The 26411-nt window shown below is 41.2% G+C and overlaps 1 protein-coding gene across 2 annotated transcripts; it reads right to left on the bottom strand.

Annotated features, from left to right (window-relative positions):
• Positions 1-2707: 2707 nt before the first annotated feature.
• On the bottom strand, positions 2708-26366 carry VPS36 (vacuolar protein sorting 36 homolog). 2 transcript variants are annotated; one of them, XM_006259873.4, is made up of 14 exons: positions 26224-26366; positions 25990-26058; positions 23851-23921; positions 20616-20730; positions 18805-18894; positions 14453-14539; positions 11785-11817; positions 11597-11674; positions 10622-10756; positions 8741-8806; positions 8054-8118; positions 6932-7016; positions 3805-3881; positions 2708-3719 (listed from the first exon to the last, which is right to left on the bottom strand). In XM_006259873.4, the coding sequence occupies exons 1-14, from the start codon at positions 26317-26319 to the stop codon at positions 3623-3625; spliced, it is 1164 nt and encodes a 387-aa protein (XP_006259935.1). In that variant the 5' UTR covers positions 26320-26366; the 3' UTR covers positions 2708-3622. The 2 variants fall into 2 exon arrangements, with proteins under 2 accessions (XP_006259935.1, XP_019346943.1); XM_019491398.2 differs by lacking the exons at positions 25990-26058; positions 26224-26366 and adding an exon at positions 22388-22580.
• Between the last annotated feature and the right edge of the window lie 45 nt (positions 26367-26411).

The raw sequence follows: 26411 nt of genomic DNA, 5'->3' as shown, positions 1-26411 counted from the left end.
AAATAGTCACCACTGCAGCTGTGGCTGACTATTGTTGCAATGGGGGAACAATGGCCAGGCAAGAGTCTGCAGGCTGTACAACCCTTCATGGGTTGTATCTAGCCTGTGGGCTGTAAGTTAGACAGTTGTGTTCTAAATGAAACTATTCAGTTAATTCAAGTTGACAAAAATGGTAGTTTTTGGTACATAAAGTACTACTCAAATAAATATGCCCAATTTTAATTGAAAGCCTACCGGTCAACTGGAAGCAGACTGTCAATTCTTGGTATCTAATCCCATCTTCAGTGAATTCAGTAGCAAAATTTCAACTTAATTTCATAATGGGTACAGAATTAAACTTCTGGATAGAGCAGTCTTAAACATTTTTTAAAAGCTTATTGTCAGGGAATTTGTAGATGATCATTTACATCTTACCACCAACTGTTATGAAAGAGATATTTCCAAAGACACTGGAAAACATCCAAAAAACCTTTGTGCTGAATGTTAAAGTCAGTGGAAACCATGTCAACCCAGAGAATAAAAAAGTGTATAGCTCTGCAGTACCATACACTTCTCTTTGAAGGTGGAAAAAGGTTACATCACTAAGACAATAGGTCTAACAATAACAAAAAAAATGAGGTAGGTATTAGAAAGAGAGGACACCTCACAGGCAGAGATTTAGTGGGACTGTTATAAATGTGAGCCACTGGAAAAATCAGACATATTCCTGTATCAAAGTTCTAATAAGGAGATGCCACACATAGCTAAAAAGATAAAAGGACTGTATTATTGCAGAAGCCTTTTATATTAAGTTGATATGCTCTACAACAGGGGTCAGTCATATATGGTCTGTGAAGCCACTAGATCTGGCCTGAGGAGCTTTGCCCATACTGTGGCCAGGCAGCAGGAGTGGGGGTATCTTGCTAGAGGGTCTTGCTCTTCCACTCAGGGTCAGTCCAATTAGTCATATCTGGAGTCTGGAATGAATTTTACCCCATGGTCAGATTATTGTGGACTGTGGAGATTTTTGCCTCTAGTGGGGGCATGGCCCTTTTCCTGGGATCCCTCAAGTATATTTTAACAACCTTTGGAGCAGTAGGATGTTGGTTGCTGTAGTCTCCCCTGTGTTATCTGTGGCACATTAGGGTGTTAGGTCTTGTTTTGTGACTGGCTTGACTGTAGTTTTGCTACATTAGATAATAGATTTGTATAGAATGGTCTGTTTAGGGATAATCCTGCCACAGGAGGTTGGATTACATAACCTCTAGGGACTCTTACTTTGCTTCTATGGTGTTTGATAGTTTGCCCCCACCAGACTGCCAGACCTATGGCTTAAAATCCCTTCAAAGGATACTAGGGGGGAGGGGAAATCAAGTTAAGATCAATTTATTTTTTTTGCTGGCAATGATTTTCTAATACAGATATTTAAGTTCCAAAGCAGTGACATAATTTAACTCTCAGATGTTTCTCCCATTGAAAGGGAAAGGTCCTGGGGAAAGGCCAAAGAAGCACCATAAGGCCAAAGCTAATCTTTATGCTGTGTTGTTATTGCTCAACTGAAACAAATGGAGGGTTCTACCCAAGTTTCTCAGTGTAAAGGAACACAAGGCAGAAATTTACACTTGACATTACCATGTTTTTCCAGAGGGAAACTTGCTGCTTTATGGAGAAGGCTTCATCCTACCAAACTAGTGAATCCTCTTTGACATGTCTGGATACCAAGGAACACGCTAGTAAAGTATGCATTCAAAGGCCCTTTTTGTCCAACTTTCAGTCTCTCAAATCTTCTTGAAGGGACATGGTTTGGAGTAAATTGTGCTAATCTGCACTATGGGTTTTTTTGGAGAAGGTGGGCAGACCAAGAACAAAGTGGAGTTCAACTGGCTTCTTCGCTACCAATAGGTCAGGATCACCATAAAGCCCTGGTAGAGAAGGTACCAGAGAGCTGAGACGAAGGAGGAGAATTCCATGACTCTCTCCAGTATACTCCTGCCCCTGCCAGATCCATTACTTAGGACTCTACTCTACTTAAGGAAATGCAAGGGAAAACAGTGCCCAAAGGCAGCTATGAGTGAAAGCTAATTTTTGAGACGCAGAAGACAACAAATTTATATCAACTGTACATGGGGAAAACAGACAAGTAAACAGTAATAATTTATAAGTTAACCAAAAAACATGACCATGTTTATCTCCAAGTGGTGAGTTCAGTAACTTCAAACCTTTAACTCTATCCAAACAATTGTAGCATTTCTGAAAGTATTCAAACAATTACGAAAAATCTCTCCTTTCTTTTTGTAACCACCAAATAGGTCATGGGGAAATGTCAAAAGCTTACTTAAGTCCTGTGAAACTCTTCCAAGTTTTGTAACTAGTGTAGAATTCCACTAGAGCTACAGAAAGTTGGAACTGTATACATGCATAACATGAAAAACTGATATGCAAAAGTGTGTGCTTGCAGAGGCACAAATAGTAGCATCACAGCACACTCCCCTGCATGTGTGCTTTGTTGCGGGACACTATCTTGCTTTGGATAAGCTGCACATGCCCAGCTCCGGGTGTGCTGGAGCAGTTGGGGTACAAATGGAAGAGCAAACAGTGCATGTCCACATGTGGGGACACGACCCCTGACTACTGAAAACCATGAGAGAGTTTTGGTTCTGCATCAAATTCCATAACCTGAACACATGCAAGTTAACTAACTGGTTCTCCAAGACAGACACAGGATGGATGTATCTAAGGAATTACATTTTATTAAAGTGAAAAACAGTTAATGATCCCACCGAACAGGATGAAATGATGGGCAAACCAACTACCCTCAACCTGTCTAAAGGAGTGGGTGGGAAGTCACAAAAGCAGCAACATAATGAACATAATGAAATGAAGGGGGAAGGACAAAAAAAAGGGAAGGGAAGAAATCTGCCCTCACCGTGGTTCTGGGTCAGTATATTTGGCATAATTTGTAACATAGTATACACCATGTTTTCTAGATTTTCAGATCATAGGTTAGTTGTTCTTAACCCAGGTTATTTATAAGTATAAAGAACTCTGGGATTCTTAATCCCAAATTTAGGATACTCGCTAAAAATGTTTTTTTACAGTCTTCAGGACAAGGGATCATCGGTATTTGTTTTGTATAACTTAGGATGTACCAGCATCACATTCCTCGTTTCTATGGATATGTGTATCTAACATGAAATCATAGAGACACAATATGTGCTGAAGTTGGAGTGTATACGGAAGAAGCTCACTTTTTCTGAATTTTGAGAACACGTAGGCAGTAAATCAAATGTTCTCCGTGTTCTGTATCTGCCTTTGCAAACAGACCACAGAGGATATTTCCTTCCTTTTCTTGAAATGGAAAATCAAGTCACATATCAAGTAAAGTATGTATGACAGCTAGCCAATTTGAGACAGTAACATGATTCTGACTCTGGGGCTCCTGTTACCTTCTGGAGGGTCCTTCTTCATTCCTACAGGATCACTCAGCATTTGAAATACCTGAGGACTGTTCTACATCACAATATGCACCATTGTCAGTTTGATTAATAAAACAAAATCTTAAAATCAGGAATATCTGAAGAGCTTTATCCCTCTGATCTCTTGTGTTTAGCAATTACATGATAAATAGGCATGAACTACAAAATCATTCGCTTTGTGTCATAAATAGATTTGGATAGAATCGCAAGCCTTCCACTGAATCGTCTCTGCAAAGATGTCCCATCTTTTCAGCTAGAAGCAGCCTGGAGAAAAGAAAGAATGTTTGTAATATCAGTTAAGGAAAACATGATGATCAAAAAGGTATTACAAATTACCAATATTATTTACCTCTCTTTGGCCAAAAGAACAGACATTCCCACCAGCTTAGCAAATTCTTCAGCTGTGAGAGAACCCTTTTCAGATACCTATCAAGGAGAAATTTAAAGCATTAAGATTGTATTGATGTTTTCCTCTCTACTACTGAATGAAACAATTTCCCAATTCCTTTATTACTTTTAACCCTGTGAACTGGAAGTGGGCTAAATTGGTAACAAAATCCTAATGAAGACTAAGTGTATCTGCATCTTCTGTTAAAAAAATAAGCAGTTTCTTTCCGTTATATCAATTAGTGCCCTGAAAAATTGCTGAATATGAAAAAGAACAAGAGTTACTAGAACAAATGACATTACAAAGCATTTTTTTCCAGACTCTCTGAAAAGATATCTTAGGAGAAGTGGGTGGGTAAGTTAATACAGCCCAGAGACAGCAACACAGATGTGCAATCAGTATTTACATTGCACAATCATAGTAAGCAATTTTGTAAACAATGACATTTAGGAAAAGAAATAAAAGGCAGCAGAGTTGGAGGGTTCATCAATTTAGAAATTGTAGTCGCTCACAAAGAAAGTAGAAAATTGGAGCAGATTAATTTAAATAGCTCACTCCCAATACCAACTTCTGAAAACTACCATTCTTCCTTAAGTCTCAGGATTTAAGTATAAGAGAAGCCATGGTTTCTTGCTAATAAATTGTTCTGTTCTTTCTCCATTTTTGCAGATCCAAGCAGTTTTCTGTACATAAACAATGTGTCTTCTCCTGGCACCCACATAAAATTTGCAGGGTCTTCTGTAGTATCCTCAACAATTTCCAATTTTGTTGTAGCCTTCTCAGGGCAAACTGGACCTCAAATCTAGGTTTTATAAAAGCAAACTGCCAAAAGTCAGTGTTACGAGTACTTTGCATAACTTAACATGAACTATGTATTATTATGACTTTCCTTCTCTAAATGTTAGCCTAATCTGAACTGACTTAAACATCCATGTATTTTTGCCTTTCTACCTCACCTGCCACTCAAAACATTTAACTTCTCTGATACCTCAGATTGAATTCCTTTCCTTTCCCTCAAACATTCTCTGTTACTATATCTTACTGTACACTGGGAGGTTACATTAAAGCAACAGCAAGCAACATTTTTAGGCAGGGTGCCAAAAACACCTACCACCTTGACTTGTAAGATGTTGGAGTGCCAGGGGTGGATGGTGAGGAAGCCACAACGGACCACATCCTTATTGTGACAGTGCAGCCCTGGCCCCTTCCCCACCGTCCACCCCAAGGCACATGCCAAGCCAAATGCCTTCACGTGTCACATTCTACCCCTGCATTCGAGTGTGCTCCCGGCTACATGTTTTATCTCATCTTTTGCTTTCCCTCTTATTTCTAATTATTTCTCCACCCACTCCTCACGTTTGTTCCCTTGGTATCTTTCTACTTTTATTCAGATCTTCTCCAATGCTGCTACTTATGTCTGGGACATCATTTATCTGGATACACTAATATCCAGGTTTATTAATTCAAACCTCATGTGTAAAAAGATATTTGTTTATGAATCCAAAGCCTAGTTTTATGTTAAAAATATGACCAATCCATCATCTGATCAGCCTGTGTATTATATGGCTAACCTTATTTATAATGTGCCTGCTTAAAATGGAAGTTTCTGGACAAGCAGTCCATTTTGTATAACACAGAACAATTTTACTAATGCAACAAACAAACAATGAAATCAACTAAAAATCAGCTAGGAACAACAGTAAAACTGACTAGGCAATTTTCAAGAAATGAATTAAAAATAAAAAATATTTTAGTCTAAATTCTTACTTGTATTATGACATTTCTTTTAAAATTTTGCAAATTTTGACCCCCAAATCCTTTTAGTCAAGTAATGTGGTTCTGCAGGTTTGCCTTAATACATTTGGAGGAGTCCAATTCCAAGTTTCAAGTATAATTAATGCATCTGGTAGCACTAAATGTCCTTATTTGACAGAATTTCCTTCTTTTATATAGACTGACTTGTATATGCTTGCTTTGTGAAAAACAATAGTGTGAGCCATGCCCAAAACATGAAGGGAAAAAACCTCCACTACAGACGATATGGTAATTAAGTATGAAAACAGCATACGTGACAAATTACACAACTCGTACCACCACTTTCTGACTAATCCAGATTACTTCTATGAACTACCTTTTAAGATGGACAGTTTCTTCACAAACTGGATATAAAATATACATTGCACATACAGGGCACATCCAGATGAGTGTGCACATGTGGTTTGTGGTGCTGTAGACCTGTCTGCGTTGCTGCAAACCATACACATCACACATGCAGGCATTCGCAGAACTAATTTGCAGGATGGTGGGCTTTTTTGATACCAGGAGATCCTGGTGTCAAAAGAACCTGCACCAGAAAAAAGTGGGGTAGTGCACATGGTAGCAGTGTGCGTTGTCCAAAACTGAAGCCAGGCCAGCCAGAACCAGGCTCTGGCTGCTGGCCAGGCTTTGTGCATCCAGATCACTGCCACTCGAACCCCAGAATGCCCCCAGGTAAGGTGCCCAGGTGCTAGCCCCAGCCTCTCCTACCCCATCTGGAGCATTTCTCCCTGAGCTAACCGTGCAGGGGCGTGTTGTGGCAAAAAGGTGCAACATGAATTTGTGCCGCTGCTGCTCCCCACCGCCCGTGGCAACCACATGCCCCTGACTATGGAAACATGGTAACAATGGGCTGTTATCATACCAAACCAAAACAAATAATCTATACCTACATTTAAAATCTCCTTTCAAATTTTAAAACACATGGTTCACAGTCAGAAATGCAATTTTGCTAATTTATGGGAACCAATACAAATAAGATGTTCCTACTATGCAAACAGTTTGGAGAAAGATTTAAGGTAATGAAGTTTGAAAAGTCTTCTAAAAAGACTTGCTCCTTAGGCAGTGACCAGTGATGAAAATTAATATCTGCATAGCACAATGGAGATGAAAAGTGCTATAAACTATAGAAGTATTATTGTTACATGATCTTGCCAGCACACAATTCTGTACTTCAAAAGCTCAAAAGGAAATCCTGAACCTAAAGTTTTACACCTAATGTGCCTAAGTTTCCCTAGCAGACAGATTAGTGAAGGAAATGAGGGTCACATACTGTTTCTAAAGCAGAAGCAACCATTTCCTCTTCATTGTGAGACTGGAGTTCAATTACCATCACACCACTGTCAAACACACAAAGTCTGAAATCAAAACAGAAAGACAACGCAGCTAAAAATGTGTGTATTAGTGACCTGTAGTATCTTCCTAAATTAATTAAATAAAATCATAAGAATACTTGATGTAACAGGTAACTGAACAGAGTAAAGAGATATGTTAATGTTCCACCAAAGTTTATGTTTCAGTTTGCAAATATCAAATGTAGTCAATTGGTAAAAGAAAAATAGCAACTTAAAACATATTTTAAATTTGAAATGATCATATAATTTAGCTTTCATTAAATGTGAGCGGACCCTGCTCAGACTATATAATGACAGTGGAGTTATGCAAGTTTTGGTGCAATTAAACACCTCTTCAGAGAAACCCAATGAAATTACTTCTGTTAGGCTACAGGGACAGCATCTATGGAGAGGAAATACGGTCCAGTGGTGAGGATGCTAGACTGAGACAAAGGACCTACACCAGGGTTGGGCAAAATGCAGCCCGCCAGGCCATTCTATCTGGCCTTCAGGGCCCCTAAAAAATTTAGAAAATTAATATTTATCTGCCCCTGGCTGCCTGTCATACAGCCCTCGATGGCCTGCCAAAACTCAGTAAGCAGCCCTCTGCCCGAAATAATTGCCTGCCCCTGACCTACACCCAACTCCCTGATCCTCTCCTCTGCACACTCTTTGTGTAACATGTACTAATAGTTTAAACCAAGTTGCTTAAATGCACTTAAGGTTCCTGAATGCCTGAGGGCATCTGGGCCAAAGTTTTTCTGTCTCAGTTCCTCATCTGGACAACGTACGTATCTACACTTACAGTGAAAAAGGATCAATAAAAATTGAAGAGTGGAACACACTCAAAAACTAGAGCAGTGAGGACAACAGAAGTAGGGGCAATCATCACTTTCTACCTATCAAACTTAAATTATACTAAACGAAATGCAGATATAGGTATACATTTTGCATCAATATAGATTTTGAAGGACTGCCATTTAAAACTAGCTAATTTTGTTCAAAGTACTCCAGGATTCATGACCAGTTTTTTATAGAAATAGCTTGAAGACAAATCTTACCTTATGGGTAATTTCAATGACACTAACATCTTACACGCATTTACTAAATCTTCAGGTGAAAGCAACTATTTAAAAAACAAAACAAAACCACAACATATTTACTCATTTTTTATAAGGTATATACTTTTGCATGCATTAAGAAACAAAATGAACAACTCTAAATACAAAAATAGTAGCATGTGCAGGTATGTAGTGGAAGACTGTTTTTGGATTGTTTTCTTCATGTCATTCCTTATTTTTTCTAAGCCTTTTAACTCCCTTTTCCATTCTCTCATAATTTTTCTTTATATTCTCTCTCATTGTGGCTTCTGTCTTAAAATACTTTATTTGATTAATATTTTCTCATTTCTTTTAGGATTTAAAAATCTGTCCCTGTAGTGTTCTTTTGTGTGAGGACAGACTCCCCCTTTTCAGATGTTTTGTTTTCTCATGCTGGCTTTCTTTTCTTGGCATTATAACAGTGCCGCTTCAGCATGACATACGATGGAGGAGGGTAAGAGTAAACAATGGAGGGGAGGGAAAAGGGAAGGAAGAACACACCTCAATGTTTTTCATTACAAGACTGGCAAAACATTCTTCATTTTATATCATTGGGGGAGAGTCTGATTTATCTGACACTTCTTCTTTGAAGTAGTTTAGCAGGCAGAGTTTGTCAGAAAAAAAAATATCAGTGAATCAGTTCCTTACCTCCAATCCTCGAGCACGATTTACAAGACAGTAAACCTCTGTAAGTGACATGATTCCCCCTCGTTCCTGTGTAAACATGAGACTGCTAAGTGAGGTATTATTTATCTAGAACAAGAGTGTCAAAGATATGGCCTGCAGGATGGATCTGGGTCCTGGAACCCTACAATTCAGACTGAAGGTCTCAGACCGACTCTGTATACCACATACAGAGCATACCAGCCCTGGCCCCGCTCACTACATGTGGTGCATAAAGCTATTCTGGCAAATGCTACATGCAGCATGCAGGGCTGGACCCACTGCTGCAGGCACTGCATGCAGCACAGGAGGCTGGTCCAGGCTGTGCGCTGCATGCAGTGCCCAGCTGGGCTAACCCTGTATGCTAGGTTTGGAGCTGGTCCAGATCAGGTCCATAGATCAGCCCCATGCATCAGAGTCAGTACACAGGGCTGGGCTCGCATGGGTGCTACATGCAGCATGTGCCCTATGAGACCTCTAAGTGAGGTATGTATTATTTATCTAAAACAGGAGTGTCAAAGATATGGCCTGCAGGATGGGTCCATGTATGAGCTGTGAACAAACAGGGGCTGGTGCATGCTGCACACTGTGCTGGTTTGGGGCTCTCAATGCATGAGGTACCCATGCTAACTCTGGTGTGTGGGGCTGGTTGGTGGCTTGAATTGGCTTGCAGACTGGCCATGGGTTGCACCTGATTTAAAACATACAGCACGCTATCTTGCATATGCTTGAACAGTTGAAAGCACTAATTGTTATATGACAGATCAAGAAGGGAATTTATATTATATACTTGAATCAAAAAGCTCCACAGACAAGACCAAGTACTCTGAAATTATAGGTCAGTGTTCAAATTGTCTCTCTCTAATACTTTCCAAATCCCAAACATCAGCTCTAAAATTCAAGGACTGCAAATTATTTCAAGGTTTAAAAACATGTTAGGCTAAGAGAACAGTGTCATTATACTAAATCCATGAACCAATTAAATCAAGTTTTAACTTTAACGGAAGGTGAAAATCTAACAGGTGGTATGCAAGTTCTCTCTCTCACTCCCTGCCCTCCCCCCCCGAACTCCCCGAATGCATATGCCTGTTTTCAGATAGTCAAGGCAGTTTATATTTCTACAGTAAGCTCAACCCAAATTTTGTAGCAAGGACTATGGGTTCTATGTAAATGCAGCGGAAGGTCTGCAGCAGCTTTAGATAAATTAAAAGGGGAAGCTTTATTGATTATAAAAAATTATAATAAAATCTGTATAGTAGCCTGTGTTGAGACAGAGACATATTTAATACTAATAGTCTAATAGTTGTTTTTAGGGATTAGAGTCAATATCCCAAGGCTCATAACTAAGGATCCTTGTCACTAAGCACATGTAACCACAACAAGCAACAGGGCCTCTTGCCCCTCTGTATTGAAGAAGACAACCCTTAACTGATTTATATGCTCTTCACATTTTCAAAATTGGTATCACAACCATAAGTTATAAAGAAGGATTAGGGGTCCCCTCCAAAATAAGAGCTTAAATTGATGACAAAGCATGAACACTGCAACTGCAAAATATACAGGGGCCTACAAGCAGGAAACAACTGCTGAGTGCAAATTTTGAAGAAGTGCTCCACACAGTACCTCCTTTTTAGGATGAGAAATCATCATCACAAATTAACTCTTTGTAATACTTTAAGTACTCAGCCCTTTAAGAGAACCAGCATTAAGAAGAGGCAAAGAGATGCCTCCTCTAAAATAATAGTATGACCTTTCATTTTTTGAAATGTGAAACCTTAGGAGGCACATTGTCAAGGTCCACAATCACGGAAACACATTTGCATTGAATATCGTCAATATGCACAGAAAAAACAACAGGTGCTTTACCTCTAATGGTGCTTGTAGGATTCCAGCTAGTTGTTTTGCCAGTTGCATATGGTAATGTGTACCAGATCCATAGGTTTCCCTGGTGACTGGATTAGCTATACCCATGCTCAATAAATAGGATTTAAACCTGATAGTCTAAACGAAAAGAAAAACAAGTTACATCAGTAACTGGCCAGTTCTGTTTTTTTTTTTTTACTTAAACCTTTATTCCTATAATGAATTTTGGTGTGCTACTGAGAGACTAGAAAATAAACAAACAGCAATTATTAGGAACAATATATAATTTATCAAAATGGAGGCAAGCTCAAACCCTGAACTTTTTAACAATTTACAGGGGACTTATTAATCAGAAAGGAAAAGAAGAAAATGGTCACCATCCTCTACATAATGGAGTCAACCGCTCTAGCTGTTTTTAAACCAAACAAGGGAAAAAGGATAGACATCAAGGGTGCTTGCAGATGTAAAAAAAAAAAAAATATATTTTTTTAAATGGTGCTTTACTTGAAACTTGGTGCGTTCGTGCACCAAGCCCCACACATGCCCAGAAGAGGCAGCGTATTACTTCAACCTGGCTTGCCTCACATCAGTGTAGATTGGGCACTTCAGTGGGGCTTTTTTGGTGCTTTTCTCTTTTAGCTAAAGTGGCAAAAAGCCCCACTGGAGCATCTGATCTATACAGACACTGCAGAGCTGGACTGAAGTAACATGTTGCTTCTTCTGGTAAAGCACTTTTTATGGTTTGTTTTTTTAGCTTCTGCAAGCAGCCAAATCTCTGTAATCACTTCAGATGACTAGTTACATCTGAAGCAAAGGCCTCTGACTAGAGTCTTTTCTCTCTAATGCCTTGAAACCATTTCATTAAGTAAAAAGAAACAACTGCATATTAATAAAATGTTCCTTATTTGTATTACAGCTACTACCACAGTACGCCTTTAGTTGATATTTCTATTAATTCCAGAAAGAAAGCTCACTTACCTCATCTTCTGTGATGTCACCTTGTTTTTCTTTAATTTTGTTAGCTATTGACTTGGATAATTCCACCATTTCCTTGGCCTATCAAGATATACAAGCAAATATATAAACTTTTGGCAGTGTGCATTCGGAGAATCTGGTTAAAAGTTAGAAAACTCATAAATTCAGAAACATAAATAATACATCCATACCTTTTCCATTAGTTTACTGAGGTCTTCAAAAGCCTGAAATGGAACATGGACATTGTAAAGTTGTCTGTCTAAAGAAATAAAGTGCTCTAACGACTGAAGAATTTTCCCAATTCTTTTCCCAATTTTCCCAGAATGTCCAAGAGTTTTGACATACATCATATCACATAATATTTCAAACTATACATCATTAATAATAATTATTTATGTAATAATACATACAATTATGTTATACAATTATGATCCACATGACAGAGTTACTTTTCCTTCCCAGGGATCACAAGGTCAAAATTAGAAAGGAACAAAATATTCAAGAAAATATTAAGTTTCTATGATTTTCTGCAAGGAGGGAATTTACTACATTTATACTTGATACTGATGTACAAATGCATAATGGAGAAAAGCTAATTATTAGTTAAATTATGATATTACGAAAAAAGTCTCAGTTAAACCTAGGTTAAACTCAGGTCCAACAAGTGAGTTATTAGATAAAAGGCACCCTCTGATAAAATATGTAATTGCTGGACCTAATAAGACAAATGATGTAATAAAGCAAATGGAAAATTACAGTATTTCTATGAAATATCAGATTTCCACTGCAATGAGTATTTGTGGAATTTTTGATAAAAAACAAATGTTTGTATTTCTGTTTGTTGTTTTTTTAAACACTATGAATTTTTAAAAGGAAAAGTTATTTTAACCAACTTTGGAAGTCACAAATAAATACAGCATTCAAGCTCTAAAGACCACAAATCAGACATAAGAGAAAAATGAAATTATTTCATTTAAAGGAAATTATACCAATAAAAACAATAAACTACTATTACCAAGACAGAGACATTTATAGTTCCATGTCTCTTTTTTATAAGTACTTTTTCACCGATTTGCTAATTTGCCAAATTCAGTAATTTACAATACATCCCCCAGTCACTAGTTTGAATTAGGGACGTTCTAATGTATTTTAATATTGTATCAAATAAAAAGTCTTCTACTCAGGATTTTAGCAATCTCAGTAACATTCATGGAAATATCACACATCGGAAAAACCCTGGATTTAGCTAATACATGGTAAGTTGTGTATTAATTCCTCCTCTGACCAATTCAGTCAGGGTTAGCCTGAAAACAAAGGGGAATGTGCACACACCTAACAGGAACTTCCTCAGATAAACAAAAGGCTAAAGAACTGGATTCTTATCAGCAGTGAACAGCAGATGCAGGAAACCTTTTTCTGGAACCCAGGGCGCCATTTTTAAAGCAAATCATTTATAACATTTAAAGCTGGAGGAAGTCAGGATTTCACAAATCCTGCTTCTTCTGTGCTCATACCACACACACAAAAGGACTTCTTTTAATCCTTGTCGAAGTCACAGAGGAAAAAATAACCAGACAATATCTTTTGAACCACACACACACACAACTTCATTCATTACATTGTACATAAAAGAAAAAACATCTTTAATGTTTGCAATAACTGAAGGATCACACTATTCACGAAGTAGGTAAAATTTCTGGTAAATTAGATCTGAAAGATTTCTTTTTATTCTGATATACTGTGAGGATCACAGATGTTTCCTATTCAGGAATTATTCAGTAATGAGTTAATTTGTGACAAGTTTTTACGCTTAAAGAGTAAACTTTATTACTTAGACAGATCAAGTTTATTTTCTCTTTTAAGACAGTCTTCTGCTTGGGATATCCATTAGTTGTTTTATTGAAATGACTTCTGGTACAGAAAGAAGAGTGCAGAGGAGGGAAGATCAACATTCTATTGCTCATTACACATCATTCTTATCTTGGCCAAACAGTTTGCAGAGATTTCTATACAATCTTATTATTCTTGTGTGTGTTATTGTACATATTGCCGTAATCATAAAATAGATGCATTTAAAAACTGAAAAATGAATTAGACATAAATGTGCTGTACATTTACTGTACTATATTCTTTGAACGTAGAAAAAAAATCTTAGACCAAGGGATCTTCTAAATCACTGATTCTCAACCAAAGTGTTGCAGCACCCTGGAGTGCCTTAAGATCATTTCAAGGGCACCACACAATGTTAGCACTGTTAGGTGTGCAAACATAATTCACATAATAAATTCAGAGGTTAGGAATTTATAGTGTTAAAAGGACTGTGATTGGGTGTGGTCTTTGAATTATTTGCAATAGAAAAACTGCTCTTATTTTTCTGTACTCAAAAATGAGTAAAAAATAAGAGCTGACATTTTTGAGGGGTGCCTTGAGTCTAAAAAGGTTGAGAATGACTGTTCCAAATAAACATCTAATCCTCAACTGAACTTTAATTAATTAGCCCTTCTTTGAGAGAACAAATATTATTCTGGTTCCTTTCTGCAAAACACTGTTTGTTCTGGTTCTCTCAATGAAAGGCCACTGAACTCTGCCTTTCAACTCTATTGAAATTCATTTTATAAGCACCCAAAAACATTTGACTCCTAAGAATGTCTTTCTTGAAAGAGATTAAGTTAAATATTCTTAATTACCTTGGATAAGCCTGTTAAATAGAGTACATAACTGTAAAGGATGCCCCTGTAATTAGTGCAGATTTAAAAACCTCTATATAATGAAATATTCACAGCTGCATCCAGAATAAAGTATGAATGAATGAAAACAGTTCTGACAGGTGGCTGGCCTTGAAACTTGAGTAGTATTTACCTCAGAAATATTTTTGTCAGTCTCTTTTCTCTTTTCTTCTAATTTTCTTTCAATGCCTACAATTCCTACAGCTCTTATTCTTCCTGCCTGCAAAAGAAAAGTTTAAAGAATCAGAGGGGAAATATTAAATTACCCACCTCACTATGTAACTGTTTATATTTACAGTGGAGGAAAACCTCCCACAAAAGAACTAATCAAATGTAAAGATTGCCAGTGTTACACATTATACTGTTTCCCAAATGACATTCCTGGAGTCAAGGTCATAGTTTATCACTGAACAATGAAAGCATAGCGTGTATAATAGATGTACTATACGAAGGACACTATCTTAAGTTTTATTTAAATTGTTAATATAATTACAGTACATAACCTCTGTCATTCAATACAGAGGCAACTCAATGGCAGCTCAACTCTGGGATAGGGCCAGAGAGTCACAGGACAGCAACAGATGATGCAAAAGGGAAACAAAGATTGCAAACATGTTGAAGGATGTAAGCGCAATTCAGAAGGATCTCAACAAATTGGAAAGTTGGGTGAGAGCTAATAGGATGAAGTTCAGTGCGGACAGAGACAAGGTGGTGCACCTCAGGAGGAATAATTAAAAACATAAATATAAAATAGGTGACACTTGGCTGCATGGCAGCACTATGGAAAAGAAACTGGGAGTTTTGGTGGATCACAGACTCAATACGAGGCTGCTGCATGATACAGCCGCACAAAATGCATTAATAGAGACATTAGGGCTAAGGACAGAAATTATGCATAAACCGGTATAAGTGATTGGAAACTGGTGCAACTCTGTAACACACCAGAAGTTCAGCACATGTAAACCACTTTCTAAATGGCTTAAATGAATTTAAGATAAGCCTGGATGGATATAGGATCAGACTTAACTGATTCAGGTTAAATCGGTGATTGAACTTTTGTCTCAGATTACCAGATTCAAGTTAATTCACAGTCCACCAGCATCCCAGGATGCTTGGCACCTCTCCTGCATGTTAATGATTTGAGAATTGAGAGCTTCTTGAGCAAATCTGCAGAGGACACAACACTGGGAATGACTGAGAACATATTGAAGGACAAGAGGAAAATGAGAAGGATCTTGACAGACTGGAAAGCTGTGATGGAGCTATCTGGATGAAGTGCAATGGGAACAAATGCAAGGTGCTACACTTCAGGAAGAATAATCAAAAATACAAAATGGGTGACACTTGGCTGAATTGTAGTATTATGGAGAAGGATCTGGTAGTCTTGGTAGATCACAGACTCCATATGAACCTGCAGCGCAATTCAACTGCACAAAAGACAAATTAAGTTTTGGGACGTATCCACAGAAACTTTAGATTCAAGATACTGCAAGTGATAATGCATCTCTACTCTGCATTGGTTAGGCCTCACCTAGGACACGTTCCTCAACCTGTGGTTCATGACCCAAAAGTGGGTCACAAGAATATATGAAAGGGTCATAAACAAACTTTAAAAAGTATATTCTTTTAAAGGAGAAAAATGTGGGAAACCATGGGTTTCCCCTTGCACAGTGCCAGAGTTCCAGCCTGCAAGGGGCTGCTTGCGGGTGGATAAGCACAATCAGGCAGGGGGCGCCACATGCATGTGGCAGCCATGCAGCATGGAGAGCAGCTCCTACAGCTCTTTACAGGTAAGTCTATATGGGGTGGGATGGGCACAGTCAATGCAACTGGGGGTGCAGGGGGAGACACATGCGCCCCCCCAGATTTGTGCACCCACAGTGGGCACAGGGCTGCAGTCTGGCTCCAGACCAGCACAAGCAGGAGCTACCTTCGCAGCCCAGCAGGCAGGACCCTGCATGAGAACAGAGCAAAGCAGTGAGACTCACTGCTGGGACCCCTGCGCCAGCCATGCTGCCAGCAACAGAAGTAATGGACCGGGGAAAGGAGAGAGAGAGAGTGTGTGTGTGTGTGTGTGTGTGTGTGTGTGTGTGTGTGGGGGGGGGGGGGGGTGGTAGCTGTGCTACCCTCACCTCCTCCCTCTGCTCACCCTCTACCCTCTCGCCATGGCCCAGCTGTTGCCACCAGTCCCTTCAGGCCACAGCTCTACCCAGAGGGGATGTGTGGTAGCAGGCAGTGCAGGTAGTCTGAGGGGAGCAGCAGCCAGGCTATGGCAGCAGGACAGAGCAGAGCGCAGTGTGCAAGCAGCTGGCACTGGGAGAAGGTAAGGGCAATACAGCTCCCCCATCTGTTACTCCTTGTGCTACTGGCAGCAGTCTCGCTGTCCTGTTCTGCCCTCCCACACTGGGTCCTGCCTACTAGGCTGCAGAGGTGACTCCTGCCCATGCCAGTCCTGCCAGGTTGCAGCCCTATGCCTGCTGTGGGTGCACAAATATGGGAGGGCATGCACCCCACACACCCATCCCTTGCACAACATGCTGCAGGGCTGGGGCCTAGGGGTGGGGGGCACTGGGTCAGGAGTGAGGGACACCAGCACAGCTAAGGGGCTGTTTTCTACTTAAACTATTTACTGGGTAAAAACTGGCCAATGTTTACAAATGGGTCCTGGTACAAAGAAGGTTGAGAACCACTTATCTAGAATACTTAGTGCAGTTTTGTGCTCCACATTTTAAAAAGGAGGTGGAAAAGTTAGAGGGAGTTCAGAGGTGGGTGACAAAAGTGATAAAGCGTTTGGAAAGCAAGTCATACAAGGAGAGGTTGAAGGAAACAGGTATGTCTAATTTGCAAAAAAGGAGGTTAAGAAGGGGCACAAGAGCAATCTTCAAATACCTGAAGGACTGTTCAATATACAGCCTGGCAGCTTGAAAGCAGTGTCTGTCTGGTATATGTGTTGTGGTGGAAGGAGTGGGGGGGAGGGAAGAGGCATGGGGGGGGAGGCAGATCGAGGCCTGTGAGGGAGGGAGGGAGGGAGTGGGGCTGGGGCAGGTGCCACCCTGCTGGAGCAGAGTGCGGGGCACAGCCATGAGCAGCTTGTTCAGGGGGTGCAGCTTCTGACACTGCATGCACCCCAGGAGGGCATGAGGGGCATGTGCTCCCAGATCTGTACATGGGGTGAGGGCGGGCTAAGGCTGGGGTGGCACTAGGCTCTTCCCAGTGGGAGCCTGGGCCAGGCTGCACTTGGATCAGCGCTAGGAAAGGGACTATGGGTGGGGCTGCAGCCACCCCAAAGTTTGCCATAGCTCCCCCAAGTCCCTCCCAGCACTACCGCTGCCAGTCCCGAGTGCAGCCCAGTCCAGCGCCCCCCCCACCAGGAAGAGCTCAGCACAGCCTTAGCTGTCTGCTGGGGGGGGCATAACTCTCTTCCTTGGATCTCTTAAGGGTATTTTAACAACCTTTGCAGCAGAAGGATGGTGGCCACCACAGTCTGCCTCCTTTACCTGTTGCAGAATAAAGAGTCTTGTGGTCAGGTCAGGGCAACTGTGTAGTTTTGCTAATAGGTTAGTCAATGTATTTGTATAGGATGCTTTGAAAAGGGATTAACCTGCCTCAGGCAGGGGATTAATTTAAATTACTTTGGAAGTTCATTCCAGCCTATTTTTCTATGATTCTAACTGAGATGAGAAGATTCCCTGCTAGTTTAGATGAAACAGGGACAGAGGTGAAGACAACAGACAGAGAGATACAGCAACAAGGAAAGCAGCTTGGGGGTATCTCAATCTGATTACATTTAGTTTGGGGAAGATTTCAAACGTATGTAGCTGGATATGCAACCAATTTGCAAATTACATCATTTTAGCAATGCATGTGTTTATAAATACAAGCCACTCACATGTAGAGGTGATATTTATTTGGAAAATAGAAAGTTTTATATTCCCAGATAGATCAAGAATGGAGGTAAGTAATTTAACAGGAACACATCTTGAAGAAATTTCCAATAGTAGAAATATTCCACTTAACACGTAGATACCCACGCACTTGACATGTTGCAAACAACTCTACAGCAATGTTAAGAGTGTGTCTAAATGAAAGGAGTATACAGTTAAGGCTGAAACTCAATCCTTTCTTCTCAGTATGTATTTTGTACTGTTGAAGACTGTATACAGAATGGGTGATTATTTTGTTACGTGTTGGAATAATTAGGTACAATTAAGTGCTCAAAAATGGCCCAAACCAAATACTGTAGTAAGTTTTACACCATTAGGAAAGTACTTCCTTACACAGGGTAAAGAGAAGGTTCCCAGTTGTGTCTGAATATGCTTGGACACAGCGAAAGGGGCTCAGACCTGAACAAACGGGAAATGCATAAACGGTGGGGTGGAGGAAGGACAACTTGATGCAGGAGGTGGTTATGCGAGGAGCTTTGAACCAACTCGTTCAGTTAAAAGAATCAGTATGCAGAAAGAAGATCAGTAAGGTAGCAAATACCTGTGCACCCTTGTTAATTTGGAGGCTCTGAGAAACTGGCATGTTCTCCCATCTCCGTTGTGTAATTTCTTCTGATAAGCGCCTATAGAACTGCACATTTAAAAAAACAGAATAAGGTCACCCTATGCCATTTAGATTGTGTATTATTAACATCTCATTGATCAGAGAAACAAATTTCCCCAAAGACGAAACACTATTGTGCTTGCATATTCATATTGCACTTTATATTCATTTTGCAGATCAAACAAACGTATGCATTATAAAAAGAGTTATAATAGTTACCAGGTAAGCTTGCCTGACTATTATTTCTGTCTACAAGTGTCTTGAGATTTGTAACTCTTCAAGACATAACAAGATTGCAGTTTTTCAGGTTCCATCTCAGATTATAAGTATTTTTTTAAAGAAGAAACTTCTTGATACAGCTGCCACAAGATTATATCAATTCTATGCAATCTGTATAACAAAGCTTAAATTCCATTCATTTATTTTGGATTAATATTAGTTGGTAGTGATAGTGCATCGTTTTTCAATATGCATGAAACCTCTCAGGTTTTTATAAAACAGAATGATCAGCAGACCAACTCAGAGACCCGTCAGGGATAATGCAGCTGTCACTCTCCATACTTCCACATTCCCGTTGTATGGAGACTTGTTGCAGACACATTTTAGTAGAGGTAGCTTGAGTGGTGGCAGTAATAACCCCCATGACTCTCTGAGCTGCCATAGCAGCTGAGGCAGCTGTGGGGGTTAATACTGCTGCTGCTCGCTCCACTGCCAGAGGTGAGTCCAGCTCCAACCCATGAGGAGCCCCACGGTCTGGATCCAGTTCAGTGGGCCAAACAAGTTTGAGACTCCTAATCTGCAATAGTGGTGACCAAACCGTGGGTCACAGGCATGTTGCCTGCAAGACCATATACTGCTGCTCATGGTACTGGAAATTTTGCTTTCTACAGATACAGGTTTCTTCAGGTTGGCAAGGAAAGCAATGTATAAGATTGCTTGTAGTGACCTACTTGCTCAGTACTATTGACCATGAGCCAATAAGGTTGGGGACTACTTCTGTTCTGTAGGTCAGAATCTCTTAGTAAGCATCTATATTGCAGAATTCTCTTTCCATACATACTCTAGAGTTAAGCTGTGGCATTGTTTTAGTTTCCCTTTTAACACTGTGTTTGAGGAACAGATGCCAATTTTTGCATTTGTGGGGATGTTTTCCCACTGAAGCACAGTTTACCTAGGATACATTGCTCAAGTAAGAATTACGGACTTAAATTAGATTTCCTTAGAGTGTTTTGGACTATCAACCATATTACTTAATCAACATGTATGTAGGATACATTTTTTTCTAGATCTGAAACAATAAAAAGGAAATTGCTTAGAGGTTAAATGGCTGCTTAAAAAGAAGTTGCTTGCTCTTATGTTTCCTATTTATAAAACAGGAAAGTACAAAAGTCACTGACCAAAAGCTTCATTTATTTTGTTAAATAGTCCAAAGATATCTTAAAACAACCAAGCTATTTTCTAAACTACTGTAATATCTAATTAGAAATCTAAAATGAGGCCTAAGATACTTTGAAATAATAACATAAATGTTACTGTAAATTATATTTTCCAATGTTTGGGACAGTATTTCTACAGTATTCATGCGTCTATGGAAACCTGATAATAAGCCTTATTCATAACACAAGATGACAAAGTGAAAAAGCTCACAGCCCAAAAACAAATACTGGAATATGAATAGTATCAACAGTACAGGGTGAGCAGAAACATTTGTCTCCCTTTTCACTTGAGTGCTCTGTATGTAAATTTACCTCAATCTGACCATGTTCTTTGAAGGAAAGTTTGATGTAGGAATATATACTGCTCTGGAATGGACCAAGATCTTTGTTTGAAGAAGTTGGGTGCAGATGAACCACAATTTTGGCACTAAAGAAAGATATAGGGAGAAAAATGGGAGGAAGAAAAGGTTTTCACCTATATTTATAAAAGTATATTTCTTAAACATGCAAGTCAGATTTAAGAATTTAACCTAGTTCTGTATTAACTACCCCATCAAAAATTTAGGCTTTAATAGTATTTTATTAATAGATTGATAAGAACAGAATACTTTATATCTTTACATTTAAAAAGGTAACAGTAGCCCCTAAAATATGAAAGGCTTCACTAATGCTAATACATACATGCTTATCAACTTTTAGAAAGGAAATGTGACTTACAGTTTAAGAGTTATAAGAACAAGAACTTCTGAAAACGACTACAAGCTGCACACTAACTGTCAGGTGATGCATTTGATCAAGGTGCTGACCTGCAACCTAAGTCCCAAAGGCTTTGTAGCGACTCCTAACAGCTGCCAAAACACACGAACTTTGTCATGTGAAAACAAAAAGGTCTCAATGTCATATTTAACCTCTCTCACCTGTGTATGTCATTGAAGAACACTATGTGAATCCATCCAAAACCAACACTCTAAGTGAACATGGATGGAAACAACATAGTATGGTATGATACTGAACAGTAAAACAACTCCTGAAAAAACATTGTTTTTGCAAATATAACAGCTGAATCTCATTTTATTATATTAAATCTATTATTCCTGTCCTGTTTTACAAACACATACACTTTTCCATGTTAGATCTCCCAAAGCTGCTTTATGCTTGTAACAATTGGTATATAGTCTCCCAAGTGGCTGAAGGTACACAAATCTGAAATTCAGGCCACAGATGGAAGCAGAGGTAGATCAGACATACTTCTTCATAAAAGCTTTCTCTTCTCATGGTAATGTCTGTATTGTTTCATAATACTCTAATTATCTTCAAAGTGAGACAGCTTTCATGAGCCTCCTGTAAGGCCTGTTAATGGTTTCCCCAAGCAGTTAGTTGGTATTGGGGTAAGCTACATCAGTTGCCATCTAAGTATGGTTCTTACCCCCAACCAGTTTTAAACACTAAAGCTGCAAATAAAGGTTGCCTTTCTGTCACCATAAACATTTTTATGGAGGCAAATAGATGTCGATGCCCCTGGTCACGCCACAAAAGCCCAAAGTTGTGGCCATGACAATTTGTAGTAATAGCTCGTGCTACCTTTTTAAAGAGGACATATGTTTGTTTGTGGCATGAAAGTCCAGGCAGCCTGGGGCTTCATTTATTCCTCGGGCTTCAGGGGCTTGACTGCATGACAACAGCCTTGGATGCCTGGTCTCACCCTCTGACATGTCCTAGAGGCTTTCCTCTATGTGTTTGCAGGCATGCACCCTAGGAATCTCCTGCAGGATCAGGCCCATCCACTCCTGCAGACACACTCCAGAAATTCCCTTGCAGACATGGAGCAGAAACCTCAGTGGGTTCTCCCCCTTGCAGATATCAGGCACAGCAGCACAAAATGCCCTGTAGGGGATTCCCATCATGCATCAGTTTTATGCTGCCACACTCCAGATTACGGTATAGTCTGCAAGCACAGAGGGTGAGACTTATGGGAACCCCTCACTCCACATGTACAGATGTGTGCTAAGGATGTAAATATTGTTGCAAAAAATCTGTTTAACCTCCTCTACATATTTGTTAAATGGTTAACCAATAACACATACCTAGTCCTGGCTGGGGGGTGCATAGCCCTGGGCCGGCACCTGCCCTGTCCCACCCGACTGGGTGGGGACATGGCTGCTGCTGGGAGTTGCTCCCTGGTGCCTTTGACAGGGTGGGGAGCCCATGTGAAGCTGCAGATAGTAGCAGCAGGCAGGTGGCAAGGTGCTTTCCCAGGCCACTGTTGCCACTGGTGCACTGGGAGGGAAGGAGCAGGCAATTCAGGTTAGGGACAAGTTTAAAATTTAAGTAACCTGCCCTGTTATCTCCCTCCAGCCAGCTTCCTGGCACCACCTGTGAACAAGCAACTAATTTCTTAAGTGACAAGTTACTGTGCTGGCTGTTTTCCTCTAACCTCATAGGCTATAGGTACTAGTCTCCCCATAACCCATACTCATGTCCTCTCCCTCTCCTCACTCCTTCCTCTGTCCCTCTTGCTTATCTTGTTGCCTTCCTATTCCTGAGGCACCATGCTGCTTCCCTTGCCTGCCAGGCTGTGCTCCATGCAAAACGTTAACTGCTAATGCTGGTATACATATACTTATCGTTTAAACATTTTAACCTTTCACATCCCTAATGTGCGCCCTGGATTCTCTCAGCTGCCATGTGCTGCTATGTATTGCCATTCCCCAAGTCACGGTGCATCACCCAGGGCCACTGTCCTGTGGGGTTAGGCCCCTGCAGCCCCACAAGCGGAAGGGTCCCTACACTGCAGGACAACAGCCCTGGGTGACACCATGAAGTGGATCAAATGTGCCAGGCAGACAAGGTTCCTTGGGTGAACTTGGTATCTTTTATTAGACCAACCCAAACAGTTGGAGAATAGTTATTAAGCAAGCTTTTGAGTCAAAAACCCTTCGTCAGGCTAAGGAAGTTTCAGCAGTTGGTGTGTGCTCTTCCTGGATGGAACGAAAAGTAAGTTTCCTTAGCCTGACAAAGGGTTTTTGAACTCGAAAGCTTGCTTAATAACTATTCTCCAACTATTTGGGTTGGTCTAATAAAAGATAGCAAATTCACCCAAGGAACCTTGTCTGCCTATGTCCTTAGACCAACACGACTACAACCTACAACCCTGCTCAAACGTGCCAGGACACTTCACTTCGTAAACATCAGCTCATAGCCTAAGGCTAGTTTTCAAATTCACATTTGAGATCATTACAGTGGCGTCACTGATAAATCAAACACATACAAATGCTTGTTACAAAATGCCAGGCTGAAACACGCATGCATTGACTGCAGTGCTTACATAGCCACTGACTTTTATTTGTTACACACACACAAATTTAATGATTCTCCTGTCCACTTGACCCGTGTATCTTAAAAAGTGAATGGATAATCATATGGCCTTTGAATCAGGACATCTAGGTCAGATTCCTGGCTCTATCACAGACTTCTTGTGTTATTAGACACGTATGTAATATGATTTGCCTAAGACTGCTAAATGTGAGAAACATATATGACATCTTACCTTTTTCCTATTCCAGCTGCCTGCTCTTCAATGAAGATAATTTGAGAAAGAGGAATAGCAATGCAGTATTCCTAAAATAATCAACACAATATAAGAAACAGAAATTACAGCTGTTTTGGAGAAGCTTCAAACAATGTATTTTTTTCTTTCAATTAACTAACAAAGTGTTAGCACTGATCTTTTTGGGGCAGGTTCTGCCATAAGCCAGTTCATATATACATACGATTATGGTTACAATAGAAAATTAACTTCCGAAGGGAAGTTATGCAGAAAACGAAAATGAAGTTGCATGAGTTAAACAAGCAGGCAAAGATAGAACAATATTCTTAACTTAGCCACTTGGGGCTAAATTAAAAAGTCTCCAATTTTAGGCACTTAAATCCAAAGTTTGGGTCCTCAACACTGTCACTCAGCTCCAACTTACTGCTGGATTTGCCTAGAAGTCTATAGGTACCTAAGCTTTTGACTGTGAAGGGCCTTAGGTCTGTTGCTGAGCCTAAAAGAAACATCTTGATGGTCCTATGCAGTTTGGCACTTATGTCTACAATGGGGATTTAGGCACCTTTATGCCTACTGAAAGGAATGGTTTAGGTGCCTAATTCCCTTTCAAATTCTGTCCATAGCTAATGTTTAAGCCCTGTGGGGGACTAACAAATTAGATATTCCATTGTCTAGCTTCCCTTCAGGGCCCAATTACTAGGAATTCTCTATGCAGACTAATTGACAAATAGGGCCTGATTCTAATTAGATTAGGTCCTATACAGAACACACCCAATGAAGGAGGTGGTAACGCCATTAGCAGTGTCACCCTTTGTACAGGCATTTGTGGATTACAGCAAGTCTGGCCAACCTGTGGCACATGTGCCACAAATGGCATCAGCAGCCTCTGTGTTACATGCATCAGACTGGGGAGGAGACAGGCAGCATAGCAGCAGATAGGGCAGGGAGCATAAAGCAGAGCAGATCAAATGAGTGGGGAAAATCAGAGCAGCACACGGAAAGTAGGTGGGGTTAATTTGTGGCACACCTGCCAGAAAGGTGGGTTAGAGCACTTAGTCAATGTGGGAGCTTCCCTCCTTTGCTGGAGGGAATTTAAATATCTTTTCCCACAATCCTTCCTGGAACTAGAGCACGGGTGGGCGACTGTTTGGGCTGGAGGGCCGCTTAACAAATTGTGGCGAGCTGTTGAGGGCTGGGGATGGAAGATACCAATGATCTTATCTGGCCTGCCAGCTACCACTGAAAGACTGAGGGAGGGCTGCACCCCATGCCACTCCATTCTGCTGCAGCCATGGCTGAGCTAGGTGGTACAGCACACAGACTCCTCTTTCTCCTCCCTGCCCCTGCATTCATCCTTCCTCAACCTGGCTTCCTGTTGGCACCGTGCAGTCCTGGCACGGAAGGCACCAACAGCCAAGCCAGCATGGGACAGGGCGCAATGCAGTACGCTGAGCGGCTGTCCTGCCTGCCTACTATGAGGAACCATTTCCACTGCACCACACCAAGGAAGTTGGGGGAAACCACATTTGATCTAAATATGCATCATAGTGAACGATGCAAAAATAAGACAGGAGAGTGCTTGACGTCACCATAGGTGTCAGCAACTTTTATAGAGCAGAATCTGACCTTTGAATGACTATTGTGTCCCTATGTCACACTGGCATTTGTGTTTTCCCTTCACATGCTCCTTGACCAGCTTCCCTCCCCTGAGCTGTTTAATCCAGTGTCTTTGACAGCTAGTTCCAGTCTGTGCTGTCTGTGTGGGTGGCTCAGGAGGCAGCGGTTCAGGTGTCTGTTGACGCCTTGTGCAGCGTCAGGGTCGGCTGCGCTGTTCTGTTAGGAGGCCAGACACTGGTTTTGTATGGACACTGGATTTCGTATGTACCAGAGACTAGGATAGGGGTGATGCTGCCTCAGGCCGGGGGCTGGACCAGGTGACCCCAGCAGGCCCCTTTCAGCCCAGCTGGTCCGCGGTTCTTGAACAGACGAGGCCGCTTGTAACATCCAAACTGTCTCCGACAGGATGGCAGGCCCCACTTTGGTTTTTCGTCCCTGGCAGATCCACTGGGGTCCCCTCCATGCTGGCCCTGCAGAAGCGCTGGGGAACCCGAGGCAGGTGGCAACAGGCGAACTACTTACGTGGTTCTTCTGATCCCGCCAGAGCAGGCGGTGTGTGCTCAGCAGCAGCGCCCCGGCCTCCAGCTTCACCTAGACCGCAACATCAGGGGGAGGCTTACGGCACGTGCCCCGAGCCGCCGACCGCGCGAGGGCCGGTCTTGGGGGACGACCCCAGCACGACCCAGGGCGGGGGGGGGAGGGGCAGGGCCCGCGGGGCCGGGCAGGGAGCAGCGAGGCCGGGGCCCCTGCCCTCACCTTCTCGTCGCCGTCGTAGAGGCGCACGCCGCGCTGCTGGAGCACCAGGCTCTCGCCGATCTCCAGCAGCCCGCTGCTCCACGCGAACCGGTCCATGGCACCGCCTCCACTCAGCCCGCCGCCATCTTGAGCCCCGCCCCCCCGCGCAAGAGGCCAGACCCGACTCAACCCCATCCCCTCACGCCCGG

This window comes from Alligator mississippiensis, chromosome 1, assembly GCF_030867095.1.
Source record: "Alligator mississippiensis isolate rAllMis1 chromosome 1, rAllMis1, whole genome shotgun sequence".
NCBI classification, from domain to species: domain Eukaryota; kingdom Metazoa; phylum Chordata; order Crocodylia; family Alligatoridae; genus Alligator; species Alligator mississippiensis.
This window is presented reverse-complemented; position numbering and strand designations above follow the sequence as displayed.

Coding starts and splice junctions, on each gene's coding strand:
- VPS36 (XM_006259873.4), bottom strand. CDS start 26,319: ATGGACCGGTTCGCGTGGAGCAGCGGGCTGCTGGAGATCGGCGAGAGC. Junction 11,675..11,784: donor TCAGTAAACTAATGGAAAAG/GTATGGATGTAT, acceptor ATATCTTGATAG/GCCAAGGAAATGGTGGAATT. Junction 8,119..8,740: donor ATCGTGCTCGAGGATTGGAG/GTAAGGAACTGA, acceptor TTTTTTAAATAG/TTGCTTTCACCTGAAGATTT.